At 44.4% G+C, this 24,263-nt stretch overlaps 1 protein-coding gene and 1 non-coding gene across 5 annotated transcripts; one reads left to right on the top strand and one right to left on the bottom strand.

Moving 5' to 3' along the window:
* Positions 1-86: 86 nt before the first annotated feature.
* Positions 87-157, bottom strand: trnag-gcc (transfer RNA glycine (anticodon GCC)). The gene has a single exon. It is a non-coding gene; the product is annotated as a tRNA-Gly (tRNA).
* Positions 158-16,343: 16,186 nt separating this feature from the next.
* On the top strand, positions 16,344-24,002 carry LOC107374544 (uncharacterized). Of its 4 annotated transcripts, XM_054735490.2 has the most exons (4): positions 16,753-17,686; positions 17,749-17,850; positions 17,927-18,393; positions 19,375-24,002. In XM_054735490.2, the coding sequence occupies exon 4, from the start codon at positions 20,766-20,768 to the stop codon at positions 24,000-24,002; it is 3,237 nt and encodes a 1,078-aa protein (XP_054591465.2). In that variant the 5' UTR covers positions 16,753-17,686; positions 17,749-17,850; positions 17,927-18,393; positions 19,375-20,765. The 4 variants fall into 4 exon arrangements, with proteins under 4 accessions (XP_054591467.2, XP_054591465.2, XP_054591466.2 ...); XM_054735491.2 differs by having other exon boundaries at positions 17,749-17,828; positions 17,927-24,002; XM_054735492.2 differs by lacking the exons at positions 16,753-17,686; positions 17,749-17,850; positions 17,927-18,393 and adding an exon at positions 16,344-16,709.
* Positions 24,003-24,263: the final 261 nt, after the last annotated feature.

Here is a 24,263-nt window from a genome sequence, read left to right as displayed (position 1 = left end):
CTGTCACATGAGAGACTTGGATTATAGATGACTACTAACTTTGATCGATGCATTGGACAGGCCTTGGAATTCTATCCAACAGAGGTTGCATTGGCCGGGAATCGAAACCGGGCCTCCCGCGTGGCAGGCGAGAAACCTACCACTGGACCACCAATGCACACACGCGCATTAGTAACGCCAGTGCTCTTGGTGCACAGGACGGTAACACGAGCAGGCTTATTTTTTTTCTTTTCGGTACTGGACTTCTAGCCTTTGGGTATCACGATTGTTACATTTTCTGCCTGTTAATTTGCTCAGCATTTCTGTGGTGACAAACATGAAGACCTTCAAAGAAGGTTTACCCATTGTAAACGTCACAAGTTGTACAAATAACACTTTTTGGACCATGCATGGGAGTCCAGGACAAGGTCCGGCGGCTATCAGTCTAGCCCTTAACCGGGGCCCGAAACGTCTTTCGTGCGTGGATGGCAAAATCACCACCAGCGTAAAACCACACTGTCAACTGGTTATTAAAAAATTAAAGGGTGCAATTTAATTTAGGTACTCACTCTCTCCCTGAGTGGCAGACTCGCCCTGAGTCCGTGCGCGAGAGCCTGTTAATGGAAGTTCGTCTGCGGAGATAAACAGCCGGCCGATGGGGCAATTCTCAGACCCCCGGACTTTGATGAGGAAGTGGCGCCATGCGGCTCTCCGAAGGCGAACTCCCACTGAAGGGATCTGCTCTCCCGGGTTTCAGCACCAAAAACGTTGGGTAATTTTTATTTGTCCTGTATTACCTCAAAGAAAACTCAGAGCACACACAGAGGGATTAGATTGATAATTTGGTACATTGTAAACAACCTTAAACAGACAACGAACACATACTTTGCAAAGTGTGAGATACTTTGCAAAGGGTGAGAAGAATCAATCCACACTGTGTCGGAGCTTGATTTGTTTACTGAAAGTCACGTGGCCAATGAGCAACGATGCTTCGATTCACCCTTCCACCCACGTGACCGCTTCACACGTTGTTTCAAACATTTAAAGCAAGATGGTTGCAAGATAACCCATTAGACGAGTCCTGGTTAGATATAGAACAGACACTTTGCAATACGATAGAGCTTTCAGACTTACCATTTATTAGCTCAAGCATAAGAAAACATGAAAGCTTCAAAAGTATTAGTATCAGCACCTCTCTGACAGCGTGGTGGGAGTATCTTAAAATGACAGAGTCTTCCCTAGTACCATGCAGACGCACACCTATCTGGAACAATCCTGACATTTTGCAAAACAACAAAATGATTAACCTTCCGGACTGGAAAAATAAAGGAATCCTATACCTGGAACACATATATGAAAGATTGGACTTCATCCCATTTAATCAAATAGTCTCCCAATTTGGAATAGATAAGAATAGCTTTTAAGAATATCACCAAATTAAATCTGTAGTCAAACAAAAATTTAAGCTCAATAAAATAGAATTACAAACACCACCAAGGGTATTAGACTTTTATAATCTCAAACCCCCCAAACTACTGTCTAAAGTATATAAGACACTGTCCAAAATAGACGATAAAATTGCAATCCCTATTGAAAAATGGGAGGTGGATCTATCAGTTAGCTTTGACCAGGACTTCTGGTCCCAAACTTGTTTAAAAACTTTTAAAATGATCAGACAGCCCAATTTACAATTAATTCAGTACAAAATTCTACACAGAGTACACTATACAGGTCATCGGATGTTCAGGATGGGGGTTGTGTCGTCTGACACCTGTACACACTGCACAAACAACATTCCTGACAATTACATTCATGCACTGTGGTCCTGCCCACCTGTCCAGGAATTTTGGGGTAGAGTATGTGAGGATCTGTCAAAATGTCTGAAATGTCATATCCCAACTTCCCCCTCTCTTTGTGTACTGGGAAACCTGGACAATGTCCCAATTCAAACATCTTTGGCTCAAGTGGTTCTGACTGCCATATGCATCGCTAAGAAAACTATCCTCTTGAATTGGAAAAATAGAGGAAGTCTCTGCATTAACCAGTATAGAAATCTTTTGTTAGATCATATTGCACTTGATATAGCCTCTGCTTCCACTTCAGATGAATCTCTCTGGGCTCCTTTGATCGGTTCCATCCCATAGCGAGGGTGGGGGGCCGGTGATGTTGTCCTACGGGATGGTGTGGGTGGGGGGGTGTGGGGTCTGAGTTTGGAGTATCCGGATGTTCCCTGGAGGTGGGTTCACTGGGGGTGTCTGGGACTGGGGGGCCGTTGCCCCCCCTCTGGAGGTGCTTGGGTCGCCTCGGGGGGTGGACTGCTGGCGGTTGTGAGTGGGGCCCCTTGGGGATCTTGGCGGCGGCCATGGGTCACTGCCTGGCGGCTGCAATGCCCCTGGGCGGGTCTGGGTGGGGGCCTGGGGGCTCGGGGTTTGGGGGTGGCCGGCCCCGTGTGGGGATCTGGGCGGGGCCTTGGGGGTTGGGTCCTGACATGTATGCTGCCGGGAAGAAGGCAGGGACACCCAGCAGTGCCTGGCCCGGGTTCGGGGGCCTCAGGTAGACCTTGGCTCCTCTGCCGTTCCATCACAGGGGAGGGGGAGGTCCAGGAGGGGGAGGACCCAACCTTACCTGGATGTCCCATGTCTTATATATTCTGGAAGTTGTGCAAATGCAGGGGTGGGCATAGATATTCTGCTGGGGTGGGGCTGGGTTGGTGCCCTCGGACTCCGTGAGGCTCTGTAATGCTGCTGCTTTGGGCCCTGGCAGGATGGGCTGGGGTCTCCATGCCCTGGGTGGCAGTTTGACAACAGAGGTGCCTATTGGGGCCAGTAGGGGAGCTGGCTCCCTGGAGGGCTAAGCCCAACCAGCCATTCCTCCCCATCCCCGCATATTTCTCTCCTCCTGCTCCCTCACATCATCACACAAACATACACATAGGACCTTGGGGGGTAGGCAAGTCAGGGAGTGCGGGTATGGACCCCATTTCCGCATTCCTGAGGAAACCTGCCCCCCAATTTTATTTGCACCTTATACACTTCCACTGACGACATTCCACACAAACAGACACTTAGGGCCTTGGGAGTGAGCACATTCAACGGCATTTGGCAGGGGGATATTTCAGCCTCCTCCCGAGTGCCGGTGCCCACTTCCAATTTTAAACCGCACTTAGACACTGATGGCTGAGGGTGTAAGTGGGGTGGTGTAGTGGCATCAGCTGGCATATGCTGGACGATGCCCGCACTGCCCACTCACCACAGCCATGGAATACACCTCATGATCACACAAAACTATATTGGAGCAGGCAGAGGGAGACTAGGGGTCTTAGCCACCTCTGTTGTTGCTAGGCTTCCTGGGGCTGGAGGCTAGGAGGGAGATCTGGCCGTCTGGTTGGGGTCTGGGGTGGTGGGTTGCTGTGCTCAGCGTTGGGCGGGGGAGCCTGCTCATCAGCACCCCAGCAGAAAGGGTCAAACTCTGGTTACCGGTGATGGTTGTACCCAATGTGCAGCAGTACCGGGACCAGAGTGAATAGGGTGTGTATGGGGAGCATGAGTGGGTGTCCGGCGTGCATTTTTGTAAGTCTTGGGTTGTATGTGCATGTGTGAGCATGAGGGAGGGAGCGTGTGACTGTGTTTGTGTATGACTGAATATGTCAGGTGGGGCCTTTGGGTCCTCCCCTCTCCTGGAACTTCTCTTGATGATATAGATCTCTGTCCCCTCTCCCCCTGCCACACCTGGTGTGGGGGCTTGTGCCTTGGTCTGCCTGAGTGTTCGTGGCAACTGGGTCTGGGGGTTTAAGATTTTGGCATATGCCTGTTAGATCCCGGTGGCTGCCTGGTGGGGTCTGGGTCCCTGGGCTCTGCCGGGTCCCCGGCGGGGGTGGTCGCCCCTGGGTCCCGGGTCGCTGGGTCCCGGGCTCGGCCGGCTAGGGGGTGGGAGGCTGCGGGCGGGCCTGTGGGCTTGCCGCTGATATCTCCAGGGACTCTGCCGGCTGCTGGTTGTGGCCCCTCGGGGCGGTCCTCTGTGCCTCTCGAGGGGGGCGGGGGCCTTCCTGGTTGCAGTCTCCTTGGGGTTCCTGCGTTCTGGGGCAGCGCCTGGATCTCTGGGACTTGGAGCTCCCCCCGTCTCCTGCGCATCTTTGGGGGGCGGATCTGTGGTCCCTCACACTCTCTGTTGGGCGCTCCTATAGAAAACCTTAAATAAACAAGCGCGTGTACACACACAGGTGCTCACATGGTGCTCTCAAAAGTATGGGCTTGGGCACGTTAAACACAGGTCTTAAGACTATGGTGGGCACTTAATGCGTTGTGATTTATTATTGTGATTCTTCAGTTAAGCAATGTTGATTATATATATATAATTCTTATTTTCATCAAGTTGACGCAGTGATAGGTAGATCTTGTTGTATTGTTGTTGTGTCCCTTTTTTTGTGTCCCTTTTTTTTTGTCTCTTTTTCTGCAGGTCTAGAAGCACACTCTTGTTCATTTTTGTTTATTTTTGTGGACCCCCCCCCCCCCCCCCCTCTCTCTCTCTCTCTCTCCCCACCTTTTCTTTTCCTTTCTCTTTCACCTCTGTCTCCGTGTCTGGTCGGAATTGCAAAGCATTCAACAACAATAACAATAAAGTTATATCAGGCGTGACATTAAAAGCAAACGCTTTGATGCTCCACCTGAGAATAAATCTGTAAGGCTTGTCACCAGCATTCAGACATCAATTCTGCTTGCTTCACAGCCAGACAGGACACGGTAAAAAAATAAAATAAAAAAAAAAACATTTAAAGCAACGCAAACCGAGAGGCGCAGTCTATGGCAAGCCAAATGAGCATTTATTCTGATATCTGGACATCAGCCAGAATTGTCATGAACATGTAAGCCATTTCTGTCCACTAGTTAACTAGTTAGCCATGTTTGTGTCAACTAGTTAAATAGTGACAGCCTAAATGTCAACTAGTTAACTAGTAAGGCCTAAATTCTCTCTAGTTAACTATTTAAAATGTTTCATATCTTACTAGTTAACTAGTATTGCTCAGTGTGTTCACTAGTTAACTAGTGCGCATTTATGTCTACCACAAGTTAACTAGTGTGCACATTTTGACCCTCACTAGTTAACTAGTGAGACAAATACCTTCAAGTAGCTGACTGGTATGCATTTCTGCTTTTACTAATTAACTAGTGAGCAGTTTTTGTGTCAACTAGTTAACTACTGAAGCCTAAATGCGTTCACTAGTTAACTAGTGCGCATTTCTGCTGTCACTAGTTAACTTGTGGGCACATTTTCACCCTCGATATTTAACTAGTTGACACAAACATGGCTAACTAGTTAACTAGTGGACAGAAATGGCTTCAATTCAATTCAATTCAAGTTTATTTATATAGCGCCAAATCACGACAAGAGTCGTCTCAAGGCACTTCACATAATAAACATTCCAATTCACAGTTCATTAAGCCAATCAGAAATAATGTTTCCTGTATAAGGAACCCAGCAAATTGCATCAAGTCACTGATTATTGTCAGTGACTATACAGCAATCCTCATACTAAGCAAGCATGCAGCGACAGTGGAGAGGAAAACTCCCTTTTAACAGGAAGAAACCTCCAGAGAATCCTGGCTCAGTATAAGCAGCCATCCTCCACGACTCACTGGGGATCGAGAAGACAGAGCAGGCACACACACACACACACACACACACACACACACACACACACACACAAGTTATGTGTCAATAGTTATATTGTGATGTCTTAGTAAATATTGTATTTGGTGAAAGATAAACTTTATTGTATTTATCCTAGTGGATCTATAATTAAACGGATAAACTAGTATTAGCACATCAAAAGTCAATGAAAACAAAAAGTTATTATCAGGAGAGAGAGAATGTATTAGTGGTTAGCAGCAGTGTGCTAGTCGATGGCCCCCTCCATGAGGCCACCACAGCTCAGCAGAACGTTATTGTAGCTTCTTCTGGGGAGAAAAACACTTACAGAGAAAATAAAGTTAACAGCTGAAATTGCACAAAATAGTACAGTTAAAGAGCAGACTGTAGAATAAAGCAGTAGAGTGTGAAAAGTGGTCAGTGTGTCCTCCAGCAGTCTAAGCCTATAGCAGCATAACTACAGAGTTAACCCTGGATAATCTATCCTATTTAGATGTAGGCATGTTGGAGGCAGGGCAAGGGAGAGCCGTCTTTACCGACTGTACACTCCACCTGCTTACATGTTCATGACAATTCTGGCTGATATCCTGATATCAGAATAAATGCTCATTTGGCTTGCCATACAGAATCAGGATTCAGTATTCAGTGATTAAACACCGAGTCGCAAAAATGGATCCTGTAGCAAAAAGAGGGCGTTCTGAGATGTGGGAATGTTTCAATTTAATCTCTCCAAATAAGGTTTGAAAATGTATTTGGTCTAGTCAGGTAAATTACCTTTATAGTAGTAATACTTGGTGCATATTGTAGGGCTATATCTTTTAGACCGTCTGTCATTTTCCTTTAATAAATTAAAATCTAGTTTGGTATGATTTTTCTTCTTTTATTGGTAATTAATATATTAGATGATGAGCTTTTCAGTTTGGTTGTACGTGTAATGGAATTTAGTATGTCCTATCCTTATGTGAATTTTCTAATCTTCATTTTGTTACTCTATTTCTAAAAAAGATACATAAATTGAGCTAATTATTCCTGCCTAATAATCCAATAGAAATGTGAAAAGTAAAATATTTGAATATGAAGAGATTGTTAATATGTGTAAATTGGATATATTTCATCACGTATTCCATAAAAATAAACATTGTTTCATTTCAAGTATTCACACCAAGAAAAGCAATTTTAGTATATTCAATGTAATGTTCAAATTCAAGATACTTTTATTATATGATACTGAGGAAGCTTTTTAATGCTTTATTTGTCCATAAAGTTCAATACACCATTCAGTTTCAGTAGAATTGGCTGACAATACAATGAAATACAAACATTTACCAGCAGATGTCCTCACAGAGTTTTGAAGCATCAAACCTTGAACCTTTTTTCAATACAATTGGATTGTAAAGCTTTGTTGGTTCAAAAGGCTTCACATCATCATCACTAGCGGTGGTGAGGACCCAAGATGCAGAACCCAGGATGACAGGAGGCAAGGATGATGATAAAGTAAAAGTTCTTTATTTTTAGGTGAGCCAAAAACCAAGAATATCCAAGCTGGAAGCAAAAATTCCAAATTCCAAAAACCAGGTAAATATCTGGGGATCAAAAACTCTGGAATAAACACAGAGGGACGAAACTGACTACAAACAACATTAATGGACCGACACAAGACAGAGACAAGACCGGGCTTAAATAGACTGGGAGACAAATTAAGGAAACAGGAAGCAGGTGTGTGGAGTGAAGGCTGGAGGGAAGGCAGGTGAAACTAATCAACTCAATGGGGAAAACAGAAACAGAGGAGGGCAAATACCTAAACACAAAACTAAACAACAATTACCTAAAGACAGAGGGAAGGACTCACACAAACTAGCTGGAGGAGGACATAGCACATACACCCACACACACTGAGCTGGGGACAACGAGGCTGGCGCTGACCTGGGAGGAAAGAGTAGAAAAGATAACATAAGACACTAAACTGACACGCAGAAAAAGGACACATGAGGGCACCAAAGGGCTACAACATAAGACACATAACTGGGATGCAGACAAGGACACATGAGGGCGCTAAGAGAGCACAAGGGGGGAACCTGGAGTGGAGCACAAGAGGAGCTGGGGAACAAAGGGACACAAGAGGGAATCTAGAGAGGGATGGAGGACACCAGGAGGCACAAAAAAGGAAGGGGGTGACGCAGACCATGACAGTTCTGACTCCTTAAGAGTCCTTCATAGACGCAGACAACTACCTGTTGTGACCTGGAGACAACTCGAAGACCAGTGCTGCAGTTTCTCCTACGGACCTCGGTGCCATGGAGTCCACGGACTTCGACTCTTTCCGGATCTACCCTGGGGGTCTCAGAAAGGGTACGTAGGCATGACAGATTGCATCTGATGCCGATTTATAAACCATCACTTATAGTTTAATGCAGACCAAATTCTTTTCACACCCAGAACTCAGTTTCTTCTAGATACAAGGTTCTGATAAACACACACCAATCATCATACATCACATTCCATCCATTTATATTCATCTGTCACATTCGTCTTATTTATAACTTATCTTTTTTTAAATTTCTTTAGAAGATAAATTTCTTACTTTTTATAAACCTGACTTTGTCTGAATTAATACGAAATGTGTTATGATCACTGAAAAAGCAACAAATCCTAATTCTTTTGATTAAACATTCAAAGACCAATAAGGTTGATATCCTATATTTATATAGAATATCACATCTTATTGGTCATAAGTAAAGGTAATATATTAAGCTTAAAAGCAACAACATATTACCCCTTCTACATTGCCATTAGTAAAGTGTTGTGGAGATAGAGTAAACAATGCTGATTTAGCCACTGGTTAGCTGACGAGCGCTGGAGCGTGTTGGGAGAGATGGCAGGCTGCAGGAAGAGAGGAGACTTGAGTAGAAGGACTTTGGAACGGACATGTTGGGACTGGATCGGGAGTTCTGTTACGAAAAGACAAATGAACAACTTGAGGTGAGTTTGGGAGTCAGAGACACTAATCGGAGGCTGACGTCCAGCTAATTGCAGGCGGGGATCCTAACATATGCAGCTTTCTTGTGCTGGACATGATGACGGACTGACAAATTATTTATGTCTTTTGATTTAATTGTTTTGTTATTCAAACTAACAAGTACAGCAACGGTGTAGCTATTCTTTTTTATTTTTTAGTTGAATTAACAGACTTCGTGCTTCCAGCTACTGTATTTTAAGATGGTGGATGACCATAGAGCACTGACCACAGTTTATGTATATAAAAATGTATAATTTCAAGTTGAGAGGAATATTTAGAATTGATGTTGGTGAGAAATATTAGTGAAAAACAAGTTTGTTAACTGGAAACACAGGATTTATAGTAAGAAGGTAAAAATATCACACTGGGCCTTTAAGGAGAAGTTGAACAGGTGTTCCTAATAATGCTTTAGGTGAGTGTAGGTCAACCTCACTGAAAAAATTTTATTTAATGATTATTTCTGATTATAATCGGTCACTCTGAGTTTTTCATGCAGGCTGAACATGAAAATAGTCTCCTACAGCTATCTCCTGCATTAGCTTCTGATAGAAAATAAACGGTGATACTCTAGGATATGAAAAGCCTGACAGATGTGACTCAAGGTGTAAGGCAAAGCCCAGAAAAACAAGAAAATAACTTTTATAACCTAGTTCACTAACATTAATTTTTATTTTATTTTTTTATCGGGGACCCATGAGCCAACCAGAAGGGGAGGAGACTTAATGTCCCCATTAGTCAGATCCAGGTTTGATTACCAACGTGGACGTTTTAAATAAAAGCTGTTTTCATGTCAGTACTGTTTTATTTTTATTTAATAATATGAATGTAGGATATATCATCTTATACATATGGGTAGAGATGTGTAAACAGATTTAATACGAGACTAAAGCTGTGAATATTCAGTCTGAATTGATCCGACTCTCATCAGAATATTTTAAACTACATCAGCCAACAATGCTGACCAACAATCTGAAAAATCTGTTTGCTTCTGACAGAATGAAAAAAGAAATAATTCACTCACAACAACAGCTGGAACTAAATTATTATTCAGATGGCCAAAAGAAAAAACAGTGGCCTAAATTGCAGTCTAAATGCACCAGAATGCAGTTTAACACTTGCTTTTTCAAATATTTCTAAGGAAGCATGTACAAATTTTATTTTATTCTTATGCCATACTGCCCAACCCTACTTGTTATGGGATTAAATAAATGTAACTGTGTTAACTTATTATCACCTTCAAATCGACCTCTCATCATCATCTGTCTAAAATCTCACTCTTCATTGTAGCACCTACCTGCACCTCAGCAGGTAGAAGAAGAAAATATCATTTCTATAGCACCTCTCAAGATAAAAATCATGAGGCGCTTCACAAAAACAAAAAATATAAAAAATTGTAAAAATATAAAAAAGCATTTCGAAAATGTTTAAAAATATATTTAAAATGAGCAAGAATAAGCAATTGCGATTTAAAAGAAAAAATGTTAAGAAAGAGAGAGAGTGAATAGGAAAGAGGGAAATCAGTGGATCCTGAGGAAGGTGGAATAGGTGGGGAGAGCAGAATAAAGAGAGAGTGGTGAAGAAGGTCATACAAAAGCCAGCTTGAACAAGTGAGTCTTCAGCTGCTTTTTAAAGGAGACCATTGAGTCCACTGATCTCAGACTCAGGGGGAGAGAGTTCCAGAGTCTGGGGGCCACAGCAGCAAATGATCTGTCACCTTTGGTCTTTAGCCTGGTGCTTGTCCATGTAAGGCCCTATAGACCAGAACCAGGATCTTGAAATGAACCCTGAAGTTGACTGGCAGCCAGTGAAGCTGGAGGAGAAGCGGGGTGATGTGGGTGTGTTTGGAGGACTTGGTCAGAAGCCGAGCACAGGCATTCTGAACCACCTGTAGACGGTTCAGGGAGGTTCTGCTCAGACACATGAAAAGAGAGTTGCAGTAGTCTAAGCGTGAGGAGATGAAGGTGTGGAGAACTGTCTCAAGTTCAGAGCGAGACAGAATGGGACTCAGCTTAGCAATGTTCCTGAGATGGAAGAAGGAAGAGCAAACAAGAGAACTGACATGAAAATCCAGGGTGAGAGCTGGGTCAAAGGTCACACCAAGATTCCTGACGGAAGGTTTGGTGTGGGAAGCAAGCTGACCAAGAGAGTCTCTGACTTTGGGAACCAGCTTGTCTGGGGCACAAATGAGGATCTCAGTCTTATCTTCATTCAGCTGAAGAAAGCTCCCAGCCATCCAGGTTTTGATAGAGTCTAAGCAGGTGTGTAACAGCTGCAGCTTAGACCTCTCATGGGGCTTAAAGGAGATGTACATTTGGATGTCATCTGCATAAAGATGGTAGGAGATTCCTTTGAAGGAGCTCAGGATGTGCTGAAGAGGAAGCAGATAGAGGAGGAAGAGCAGAGGCCCCAGCACAGAATCTTGTGGGACACCATGGGTAAGAGAGGTGGTGGAGGGCCTAAACTTGGAGACGACCGCAGAAAAGGAGCGCTCAGAGAGATAAGAGGAAAACCACTCCAGAGCAGATCCTGATTGGCCTACCCAGTCTCTCAGCCTCTCCAGTAGCAGGTGATGGTCAACAGTGTCAAAGGCTGCAGTCAGGTCCAGCAGGACCAGAACAGAACAGTCCCCTGCATCACTGTGGGTCAGAAGGCCATTAGAGACCCTAAGAAGAGCGGTTTCAGTAGAATGAGCTCTACGAAAACCTGACTGGAAGCTATCATAGATGTTATGTTCATCAAGAGCAGCTGTGAGTTGTTTAGCCACAACCTTTTCCAAGATCTTGGAGATGAACGGAAGTTTAGAGATGGGCCTGAAGCTGCTGTGGAGAGAGGGGTCGAGACTCGGTTTTTTTAAGAAGCGGGTGGATTACAGCATTCTTAAAGTAAGCAGGGACCTGACCAGAAACGAGAGACGCATTAATTATAGAGAGCACGCTGGGACCGATGGACTGAAAAGCACTTTTACACAAAGATGAGGGTAAGATGTCGAGGGGGCATGCAGAGGTCTTCATAGAGTTAACTAGTTTGGTTAACTCAGGCAAAGAAACAGGAGCAAAGCTATCTAGGATGATGGGCCTGGTTGGAGTCAGGAGAGGCGGCGATAAGCCTGAAGGAGAGATGCTAGATCTAACCTTATTGACTTTGTCCACAAAGAAAGACAGAAAGTTCTCACAGTCTGCAACAGAGTGGATGGAGGCTGTAGGAGAGGCAGGAGACACGATGCTGCTGATGGTGTTAAACAGCACCTTGGGGTTCCCTTTGCTCTGGGACACCAGGTTGGAGAAATAGGAAACCCTAGCATCTCTGACTGCAGAGTTGAATCCAATCCAATTTTATTTATAAAGCGCATTCAACATGGCATTGCAACCAAACAAGGCGCTGTACAGCAAAAATGTTAGTGAATTTAAACCGCGTTATACAATCATGTCGGACGAACACAGATCAAAGATTAAAAAGAAATACAACAAAAATCCCCAAAACTAACAGCTAAAAATCAATAAGACACAGGGAGACTAAAAATTAGAAAAACATTTTAAGAAGAACCTCAATAGTACGGAAGTTGATATTGTGAATTCCATTTTTAAACAATGTTGATCTAAGTGATGTTCATAATTATGTGGTATATGCTAGGTTGAAGTAGTGAGTTTTCAAGCGTGATTTAAAAATGCTAGCTGTTGGTGCTTGCCTCCCTAGCAGTGGTAATGCGTTCCACAGCGTCGATGCACAGACAGAGAAAGTCCTTTCTCGACGGCTTTTTAAACGAGCATTCGGAACAGCTAGGAGGAGCTTATCTTCGGACCTGAGAGCACGCGGCGGGTTGTAGAAATGGAGAAGTTCACACAGATATGGAGGAGCTTGATGGTTCAAGGATTTGTAAGTCAGAAGCATAATTTTGAAATTTATCCTGAACTGCACGGGCAACCAGTGGAGAGATTTCAGAATTGGAGAAATGTGTTGTCTTCTGTTAGCTCCAGTCAGCAACCTTGCTGCTGAATTCTGTACCAGCTGAAGTCTGGAAAGAGCTGATTTACTGATGCCATAAAAGCAGGAGTTAGAGTAATCCAGCCTTGAAGTGATGAAAATGTGGACCACAGATTTCAGAAGACGGACACTCAGGATGTGCTTTAGTTTCGAGATGCGTCTTAGTTGGTAAAAACATGATTTAACTGTGTTATTGACCTGGGCATCCATCTTCAGAGCTTGATCCATTTTTACTCCAAGGTTGGAGATTACAGAGGATACATTAGGTGAGAGATAGCTGAGGTCAGGTTGATGAGTAGCCGTGGTACTGTAAGGGCTGAAAACGATTAAGTCAGTTTTGGAGTCATTAAGATGGAGGAAGTTATCAGCTAGCCATTGCTTGACCTCAAGGATACAATCAGACAGAACTTTCGTTGATTGAGTTGGCTTAAATGAAAAGTAGATTTGACAGTCGTCAGCATAAAGATGGGACAGCGTGTCTTCTGAAAATGGCTCCTAAGGGCAGTATATAAAGGTTGAACAGTAACGGGCCGAGTATTGAACCTGGTGGGACACCCCAACGTAAAGGCTGTGATTCAGATGAACAGCCATCCAACATGACCCTCGCAGACCTGTTCCAAAAGTATGACCTAAACCAATCTAGGGCTGTGCCTGAAATGCCAGCCCAAGCGTGAAGTCTTGTGATCAAAATGTCATGATCGATCGTGTCGAATGCTGCGGATAGATCCAAAAGTACCAGAACCACATGGAAACCTGAATCTAAAGCCAGAAAAATGTCATTTAAGACCCAAACGTGAGCAGTTTCAGTGCTGTGCTGTTTTCTGAAACCAGACTGATAGATGTCCATTACCTGAATTTCATTTAAATGTTTAATCAACTGTGCATACACTATTTTCTCAAGTACCTTAGATAAAAACGGTAATTTAGAGATTGGTCGCAGATTAGAGTAATCGGTGGGATCAAGGCCGGGTTTTTTCAAGATTGGCTGTAGAACAGCGTGTTTAAAGGCTTGAGGAACTTCAGCCAATGTCAAGCTACTATTTATAATGCCTAGCATGCTATTGCTAATTAAAGGAAACACCTCTTTCAGGAGGCGAGGTGGGATAACATCATCTGGGGAGCCAGAGGGTTTCATGGCTGCAACAGTTTTTTCTAGATAGGGCAAAGTGATGGGGTGAAAGCTTTGAAGTTGCCCGTGAGAGGGGATAAATGAATCAGGAACAAGGTTGGATTGGTGAATTTGAGCTCTGATTACAGTAATCTTATTTAAGAAAAACTGCAGAATTTGGCTACACAAGTCAGCGGACACAGAGGAAAATAGTTTTTGAACTGGGGAAAGCACTGCATTTATGGTTTTATATAACACACCTTCATTATTGGAATTAGCCGTGACAATGCTGGCAAAAAATCGATTTCTCGCGCCTCTGACTGCTCTTTGGTACTGAGACCAAGCCTCTCGCATGGCCTCAAAGGATACAGTAAGCCTATCTTTTATCCATTTACGTTCCAGTCTCCTGCAATTTTGTCTCAAGGAACGAGTTTGTTCGTTCAGCCATGGGTCTGGCTTGGATTTCTTTCGACTTGATTTTAATGAAGCGAGTTAAAGGATGTCAGAAGATCCTTTAGGTGCAGCAGATGGACGTGGAGATGGGTTTTCTTCCACAAACGCTCACTTTTTCTGCATTGGCGCTTCAGGCTGCGAAGGCTGTCATTAAACCAGGGAGTAGGGTTCACTGCAGGAACTGATCTGGTTCTGACAGGACAGATGTTGTCCAGAATGGAGAAGCAGTGCTCGTTAAACTAAGAAGTTAAGGAATCTGGGTCGTTATCAGAAGAACAGGGTGGATCAAAAGCAGCAGAAAAATTGCTAGCTGTGCTCTCATTAAGAAAACGAGAACTAACCATACGGCGAGCAGGAGGTGGGGACGCAGAAACTGACAAGTTAAAGAAAATGTAATGGTGATCTGAAATATAAACGTCCTCAGGACAAACACTGTCTGCATTTAGACTCAGGGTAAAAACAAGGTCTAGAGTGTGCCCCCTGGTGTGTGTGAGGCCAGAAATATGCTGGGTAAAGATGAAGGTGTCCATAAGGCTGGAGAAATTCATGGCAAAGAGATCGGAGGGATCATCAACGTGGATGTTAAAGTCACCAACAATCACCAGTCTGGACAGCTTCACAGTGGAGGATAGAAAGTCACTAAACTGCTGAAGGAAATAACTGTTTGGACCAGGTGGATGATAAACCACAACACAGTAGAACGGGTTCTTACGTCCGACTTTAATCAGCTGCAGTTCAAAGGAAGCAAAGTGACCAGAGGTTGTAGAGCTACATGGAAGATGGTCTCTGTAAACAACAGCTAGGCCTCCACCACGACCAGAACCCCGAGGCTGGCTAAGAAAAGAAAAACCACTCGGGCAAAGTTCAATCAGACCAGAATAATCAGATGTTTGCTGCCAAACTTCAGTCAGAAACAGAAAATCCAGGTTTTTAGACATAATTAGATCATTGAGAAGGAAAGTCTTATTGTTAACAGAGCGGGAATTTAATAGAGCCATACTGAGTGAGGTGGAGGAATCAGAAACTACAGAAACAGCTGGAGTTAGTGGACGTAAATTAGCAGGGTTAGATCCACAGTGTTTATAAAAACCACTTATGGAGGGAACAGGAGGAGAAACCACTGAGGAATGAGGATAAACCGACCTTGAAAAACTTGGACGGATGAACCGCGTCGCAAAGCGGCCTGGCGGAAATGCGGAAGTGGCGCTCAGGTCACCAAACAAAGGACAAGAAGCTAGAAGATCGCGCCGATGTTTACCAGATAAACCACGCTTTAAAAGAAGTCTTATTCTCACCTGGATTCCTGCTCGTTTACCTCTTTTCCTCCGACGTTTTCCCGGGACCGGACAAACATCACTAGAGGTGCGCAGCTCTGGATCGTCGATTGCTTCCGGGCCGGTGCGCCGCTCAGGTAAACAAACAGGATGGTAAATCCTCGGTGCATCTTGGGCGATCGTGAACGAACGGAAGGACAAAAGAGTCTGGCGATCATAGGAGATGGTAGCAGGGACACTACTGAAGAAGATCGCAGACAGGAGCAAGGTGGAAAAGAGGTTAGTGGAGAAAAGTTTGAAAAAGTGGCCTGTGACCGCGGCTAAGCCAAGCACAGGCACCATCTTGCCGACCGGTAATGTGAGACGAGGTCTGGCTCTCTGTCTTTCCTTCTTCATCATTTTCCTGCTGAACTTCCTCTGATCTCTTATATGAAAAAAGTGACATGAATAAGGTTTAAAAATAAAATGTGATAAGAATGTCACAATTAAGCAACAATCACACTTACAAACTCCATTTTTAAGTAGAGATTCTACTTTTTTTTATTTCGTGTCAAATGGTTTTTGTCTGTTAATGTCAAATTTGCCATTTTTTGTTGACTACTGATGTTGTTTAATGTTTAACGCTGCTTAGCAAGATGTTTACATTAGTCAGCCAGTCTAACGTTTGACCAAAAATACAATTATCCTCTTGGAATAAAATTAGTACCAACTCACATTGCCTTTGTTTCGTTTTTTGCCCATGAGAAGAACTCGCTGAGCTGCTGCCGTCTCATCTCTGACACCTGTGTCTGTGCCCCACCTCCGACTCCTGCTTCACTTAGCCAGCCTGTCTGACTCCCTGTGGGGAGGGGCTGTGTCGGTAAGAAGCATCGACATATACATATATGGACAATGGGTTTCCATAGCCCCGATAACACATTTTGGAAGAAAAATTGGAGGTGGCTATCACCTCCATTTTGACCGTGTCACAGGTTCCGTCAAGCCCAGACAATTCCACAAAAGGGAAGCGAGGTGGAGCTGTAAGGCTGGGATTAAAGGAAGCCACCCGGTCGAACTAGCTACAAGCTAACCTGAAGATAATCCAAAGCTAACGCGGAGGTGGGACATAAGCTAATGGAGGTAGCTACCTAGCTACAACCGGAGCTAACTCTGTGGAACACCAGCGACCTGAAGCTCACACGGAGTTTGTGTGGAGGTTTGCGGCGCTTTTTCATGAAAACTATCTTTCTGTGAATAAAAAAGTATTAAATCGGTAAGTTTATAAGTTATTTCCTTAATGAAAATATATTTTCCTTTGAGCAAGTTTTCAATATTTTTAACGTACCGTATTTTCCGGACTATAAGTCACTCCGGAGTATAAGTCGCACCAGCCATAAAAAGTATAATGAAGAAAAGAAAAACATATATTAGTCGCACTGGAATATAAGTCGCATTTTGGGGGGACATTTTATTATTTTTCTTACAAAATCTGAGACCAAGCGTTTCATTTTGCATGACAAGTACCGGTAACAATAACAGAATAAACAACGCGGCGCAGCAGCGCGCCACAGTCTCCAGTAGAGGATGGCGGTGTTTGAAACCCTGCCAGCAGGACAGGGGAGCTCAGTTGCGGGTCGGAACCGGCCCGCAGCAGTGCACCACAGGCTGCAGTAGGTGATGGCGGGGCAGAGGAGCTGAAACCTGGGCCAGATCCAGTGTGCAACAGGCTCCAGCAGGTGATGGCTGTGTGTTTTTTATTCCCAGCGGGGCAGGGGATCTCATTCCTGGTCCAGAGCCAGCCTGCAGCAGCGCGGTATAGCCTACATAATTTGGTATATAAGTCGTTACGGAGTATAAGTCGCAGGACCAGCCAGACTATAAAAAAAAAGTGCAACTTATAGTCCAGAAAATACGGTAGTTATTAGTATTTGAGATAAATTAGCAGGCTAAATACATTTCTACGGAGCCCCTCTGATGACATGGTCCAAAAAATAAATAAATTGTGGCCACGAAATAGCTATAACGTGGGCACGAAATACGTATTCGTGCCCACGAAATACTTATTTGTGGCCACGGAATAGCAGGATGAGGTAATCTGCTGACCCCGCCAGTCACCAGTAGGGGAGCTGTGGGTATAAAAAGCAGACTCGGGCAGTGTTTCCTTCCTTGTTTACGGAAGTAGCTGCACTACCCAAACAGAAGCTGTATTTTGGAACAGTGGCAGCGTAAACTGGATGCGTGTGGATCGCGGTGAGTATTCTGATCAGCTGTTAAAAAGCAGATTGGTGATAACTGATATAGGCTATATACAGACAGAGGCGACATTTGGAAGCCTGATGAAAGCTGTAACGTTACCGCGTGCTGTTGGAAAAGAAGCGTGCTTGCCTTCTAGGTGATCTATTGCTGTCGGCTTGGTATGTATGTGCGGCACGCCCAGTATGAATAATCTTTTCTTGGGTTAATAAGGTTTATTACCATTTTTCTTTTTAGGGCCCGAGGTGTTGTGGTGCTATGACAAAGTGTTTTTGAGTCACTGCTGTGACTCCCCCCTCAACCGAGGAGCGGTTCGATAGAGCGGACCAACCTATTGGGATCTGTTTGGGCCGCCGCTCACTCGGACCATAACCGAGGATTTTAACCAGTGCTGGTGCTCCGCCGCCAGACGTTCTCCCACCCAGCGTGTTGGTTGGAGTGGAAAGGGAGATCCTTTCTCCCCTCTGACGCAAGAGGATTCTGGAGCACTATTGTACATTTTAACAGAGTTTATTTTATTGTGGTTTTTAACTTTGATTTGTTTTGTCCAGGCTGGAGCCAAGGGTGGTGGCAGTGGTTCTTCTGTGTGCGAGTTGGTGTGGGCCCTCCTTCACATCTGTGTGACTGTTCACTGGTGCTTCGGGTGATTTTTAGTATTTAGTTTGTGCTGTTGCTAGAACCTCCAGTGGGTCCACCTTACCTTGGTAAGCTCCAGCCTGGTAATACTAATTATTTTCTTTCCCTTGTTTTAATTCTTCCTTTCTATTTTTAAATTAGCAGTTTAAATTGCTGTCCTTTTAACAAAATATGAAATAAAATTGTGGACCGTGCGTACACCTTGTTTCTGCTGCCTTTGTGAGAGCATTGAACCTATGTGTGCCTAAAAGGTACCAATTTTATTTTCCTTGGGTGAAATTCCCAAGGTGGCGTTATTTTAATCTTTTTACTTAACATTCTGTTTAGTACCAGTAAACCCCCTACCACCTTTGCCTCGCCACATTAAGATATTAGCTTCTATTTTGGGATGACGTATTAAAGTCGGGTCTGCTCCAGCCAGTGACTCCGAACCTGACCACAACTCCTGTTACTGCAGCATTTGTTAATCCAGTCCGCATGGCAGCGGATCGCAGATTCAGCCACACCATAAAACAGCAATAGGTCGGTCTGAGGCAAAAGTGAACCTCATGGCTATAGCTTTTCCCTACAGACATTACACACAAGTAGGTTACCAGTTCAGGTTTACGCAGCGCAGAAGGAAGGAGAGCGCTCTGGCCGCACAGGTTAAACGTTTCTACTTTAAGAAAACCGTTAAATTGCATTTTTATGTGCTACCTGGGGACTCTAAATATTTATTTAAAATGAAATCAAAGGAAATTGTAATGGTATTGAATGTTTATGAATTACTATTTAAAAAATGAAAGTGATGGAGAAAAAGGTCGATCTATGACAGCTGCAGACGCGTTCCAGCGGAACCACGGCTCACGGGTGCACAAGTGAGCACATCTGGGCTGGGCAGCTATTTCGTGGCCACAAATAAGTATTTTGTGGCCACGAAATAGCTATAACGTGCCCTCAAAATAGTATTTCGTGGCCACAATTTATTTATTTTTTGGACCATGTCATCAGAGGGGCTCCGTACATTTCATATATTTCTAAAACGTAATACTTGTTTGTATCTTGTACAGCCAACTAGCCTTTATTCTGGACTCAGCACAATTCACCAAAAGTAAAGAGACATTATACAGATGAAGTAAGCACAAGATAACTTACTGGAAGTGCTACGGCCGCAGCCGTTTTGAAGCCCAGAGGTGTGCTCCGCGCCGTTCCCTGTGCAGCAGCGCAGCACCACGGACAGCTACGCTCTGGGATGTTGTCCTTACTCCAGCACCATGGAGAGCGCCGGAGCGGCAGGCACAAGCAGCTGGGACTTTTTATCTCATCAGCCGGCCCTTCAAAAGCGGCCAGCTGGAGCTCATCAGGGGAGAGAAATGTTTGGAGTTGCAGAGGCAACGTTTGTTCTCTCCCCGTTGGCAGTTACCAGAGACTTTGTGGTTAATACCAGGTTGTTGTTGGCTTCTTGTGAAGAAGCAGCTTTAGAACCTTTTGTGTTTTGGGATATTTGCAGTTAAGCGGTAGTTTTGGTTTTGGTGTGTCTGCTAGACCATCTTGTGGTTTAAATTACCAGGTGGGGATTATTCCCCTTTTGAAGTCTCAGTTTCCTGAGCTATTTTTGTTGTTTGGGTAACCTAAGTTAATTCAGCATTTGGTTTTGTCTTTTAGACAAACCTTGGTTAATTTAAGGGTGGGATTTTCCCCTTTTGCATTTCATTCCCTTTTTAAATAAAGGAGATTAATTTTAAGAGTGGTTGGTCCTCTGGACATTTTCAGTTATTCGTTTAAACTTAGTTTGGTAAGGGTTTTTGGCCCTTCTTTTGGTACTTTCTTTTTGTAATAAAATCCTTGAAAGGAAACTTTGAGTTTGGTTTTGCTTGGTCAAGCCTTTTTCTCCCCAACGAGGGTCACTTTTTGTTAGACTGGTCCATCTTATGTTTATTCCCCTCACCTTCCTAGCTGAGCCCATAGAGGGGTGTAACATAAATGGGGGCTCGTCCGGGATAATAACTGATTTATAGCTGTTTTATTACACGTTTATAGCCTGTTTTAGATCAGTTAAGCCCGTGCCAAATGTTTGGACTAGTTTTAACATTTGCTCTTTGTTGGTTTTGTGAAGACACAAAACCCACGCTGTTTTGTGTTGTGTCATTTTGTTTTGTGCTTAAACATGGCTCAGTTTTGTGTGGAGACATTTATGGAGGCTCCATCCCGTGAGGTGCTGGAGCGTTGCCGCAAGGCTGACCTTCTGCAGATAGCTGTCAACCTTGCTCTTGACATCCCAAACCCTGTGCTGAAAAAAGACTTGAAATTGCTCATTGTGGAGCATTTGGAGGACATGGGGATTTTAAAGACTGAGAATGAGTCTGGTGCAAAGACTGAACCAGAAGGATCTCCTGCAGATCCTGATTAATGTGACGATCCTGAAGTCCCTGCTGCTGCGGAGGATCATGAGGGTGAGACGATGGAGACAGGAAAAACTCTTCTAACAGTACGAAAGTCTGTTCCGACCTCCCCAGGTTCGCCGACGGAAGGATCTCGAGACGCACGATTACAGGTGCGGCTGGCACGTCTGGACATGGAAAGAGAGGAGAGAGCCCAGGCTAAAAGACTCCAGATGGAACTGGAGGTTCGGAGGATGGAGATTGAAGCTGACACAGCTGTGAGAATAAGGAAATTGGAACTGGAAGTCCAGCTTTCCAACCCTGGACTTCATATCACGCCCACCAAAGCTCCGCAACCCGCCACAACCCCGGCCTTTGACATTAGTAAGTGCATTTCCTTAATGCCTACATTTAGAGAGACCGAGGTTGACAGCTATTTTGTAGCTTTTGAAAGAATTGCGGAGACGTTGCAGTGGCCGCGCGGGGTGTGGTCTCTGCTGCTCCAGTGCAAGCTGAGCGGCAGAGCTTTAGAAGTTCTGTCTGCGCTCCCTGTCACAGATAGTTTGGACTATGACCGAGTGAAAACTGTTATACTACAAGCGTATGAGTTAATCCCAGAAGCTTATCGTCAAAAATTCAGACAAGCTAAGAAAAGTGCTGGACAAACACATGTGGAATTTGCACGTGAAATAAGCATGCTGTTTGATAAATGGTGTTCGTCCACAAAAATTAAAACTTTGAGTGACCTCCGAGAGCTTATCCTTTTGGAGGATTTTAAACGTAAGCTGCCTGAGAGACTGGTGACCTACTTAAACGAACAAAAAGTCAGCACTTTATCAGCTGCGTCCCTTTTAGCGGACGAATTCACACTCACTCACAGAGAGATTGTGAGGAGAGATGAGAGAAAAGACGTTCAGTCCGTTTTGATGAAGAAATCCATAAAAAGAAGCTCTCAAAACGGTAATCCTGAAACCCGTACCTGTTACTATTGTCACAGAACGGGACACGTTCTTAAGGATTGTTTTATGTTGCAGAAAAAGAACGGGAAGCCCACTGCAGCTCCTAAGGAAGTTGCATTCCTTAAAAAGTCGCCTGTGGTAAAACCCTTGTGCGCCGCCAGGGAGCCTGATGCTTGTTTTGCACCCTTTATTCTTTCGGGGGAGATCTCGTTGACTCCTGGTGATGCAGACAAGCAAAACGTTCGCATTTTGAGAGACACAGGTGCGTCTCAAACGTTAATACTGAGCAGCGCACTCCCATTTTCAGCCAGTAGTTCACGCGGGTACGCTGTTTTGTTACAGGGAATTGAAATGAAATCCCTGCCTGCCCAGGTGCACCGCGTTCACCTGGAATGCCAGCTCGTTAGCGGCTGCTTTGATGTTGCCATTTGTGACCATTTACCGGTAAACGGGGTTGATGTGTTGTTGGGGAATGATGTTGCTGGAGGTAAAGTGCTACCTCTTCTAGAAGTAGTTCCTCAACCTCAAGCCGAACATGTAAATTGTGCTGCTGATTCACATTTTTACCCAGCTTGTGCTGTCACCCGTTCGCAAACGCAGAATAATGCAGACATCCAGTTAAGTGACTCAGTGCTGATGAGACTCCTCAGTGATGACTCCGAACAGACAGCCCATGATGGACTTGGGTTTGTTCCGTCATCAGACGCAGAAGAGCAGAGAGAAAAGGCTGATGCTGATCCTCAGCAAGGAGAATCTTTTCCACTTACGGCAGAAACCCTTTCTGCTGCACAGAAGAGTGATATTACTCTGAAACCTTATTTTGAACAGGTGACCATTTCAGATAAAACAGACAAAACTACAACACATTATTTATTAGATAATGATGTGCTGGTGCGTTGTTGGCCTCAGCCCGCGGCTGAGGGCATGGAATGGGGGTTGGTGAAACAAATAATTGTTCCATCCTCTTACAGAGAACATGTGGTCTCCTTGGCACACGAGAGTGACTGGTCTGGCCATTTGGGCGTCAACAAAACTTATAAACTGTTGTTGCAGCATTTCTTTTGGCCAGGGATGAAGAAAGAGGTGTCTCTCTTCTGTCGGCGTTGCCATGTCTGTCAGATGACAGGAAAGCCGAACCAGCCCATTCCTCCTGCCCCGTTACAGCCCATTCCTGTAGTGAGTACGCCTTTTGACCATGTCATCTTAGACTGTGTGGGACCTTTACCTCCTTCTAGAACAGGAAAGCGATTTTTGTTAACCCTTATGTGTTCAGCTACAAGGTTTCCGGAGGCCATACCGCTGAACTCCATCACCACCAGGTCTATAATCAGAGCTCTAACCCATTTCTTCTCCATCTTTGGGTTACCAAAGGTAATACAGACCGACCAAGGGACAAACTTCAAATCTAAACTGTTCAAACAGGTAACAAAAACCTTAGGAATCACACATGTCATGTCATCCGCGTATCGTCCTCAGAGTCAGGGCGCTTTGGAAAGATGGCACCAAACTTTAAAGGCAATGCTGACAAAGTATTGCTTAAGTAAAAGCAAAACGTGGGAAGAAGGATTGCCTTTTGTGTTGTTTGCTGCTCGTGAGGCTGTGCAGGATTCTCTTGGTTTTAGTCCTGCCCAGCTTGTGTTTGGACACACTCCTCGTGGTCCCCTGAAAGTTCTAAAAGAGAGATTTCTTTTTTCTGATCCGCCTGACAGAAAAGTGCGGGAGTATGTCCAACTCTTCCAGAAAAGATTAAAGGAAGCAAACTCTATTGCTAAAACTCATTTGGACAAAGCTAAACTGAAGATGAAGGTTCAGTATGATAAGACGGCAACCAGACGTAACTTTGCAGTTGGAGACAAGGTACTGGTTCTAACTCCTTTGTCCAATTCGGCTCTCAGCACCAAATTTGAGGGACCATTTGAGATCCTGAGTAAGCTCGGGGACACAAACTATGTGCTACACACACCTGTCAGGAGACAGAAAAGCAGGGTTTGTCATGTTAACATGTTGAAGCGCTATAAGGATGGTTCCCCTCTGTCTAAACCTGTAACAACTTGTGTTTTAGTACCAGATGCTGCTAACAAACCTATGGTACCACAGGAAGCTGGTGAAGTCGGAGAAGACTTCCCCTCTAGTTGTAGTCCTCGGTTAAATAACTCCGAGGCACTTAAGGAACTGGAAGGACAGTTAACACATTTGTCACCTGAAATGGCTGGAGACTTGGTGAAGTTAATTCACTCTAGGAAGAGTCTGTTTGTTGATGTGCCCACTCAGACCACTGTGTTAGCACATCATGTTGAGGTGAGTGAAGCCAAGCCCATTAGACAGCATCCGTACGTGCTAGTCCCGAGAAAAGACTGATTATGAAAGAAGAAACGGAGTACTTATTGAAAAATGGCTTTGCTATTCCCAGCAGGAGCCCCTGGAGTTCACCCTGTCTGGTGGAGAGGAAACCAGATGGAACCGCTCGGTTTATAACCGATTACAGGAAGTTAAATGCGGTTACCATCTCAGACTCATATCCTCTACCCCGTATAGATGATTGCGTTGACAGTGTGGGACCTTCCAAGTTTGTGACTAAGTTGGACCTGTTAAAGGGATATTGGCAGGTACCTTTAACAG

The sequence above is a fragment of the Nothobranchius furzeri genome, chromosome 2 (genome assembly GCF_043380555.1).
Source record: "Nothobranchius furzeri strain GRZ-AD chromosome 2, NfurGRZ-RIMD1, whole genome shotgun sequence".
NCBI lineage: Eukaryota > Metazoa > Chordata > Actinopteri > Cyprinodontiformes > Nothobranchiidae > Nothobranchius > Nothobranchius furzeri.
This window is presented reverse-complemented; position numbering and strand designations above follow the sequence as displayed.

What these genes read in the sequence shown, in the direction of transcription:
- LOC107374544 (XM_054735492.2), top strand. Translation starts at nt 20,766, where the DNA reads ATGGAGACAGGAAAAACTCTTCTAACAGTACGAAAGTCTGTTCCGACC.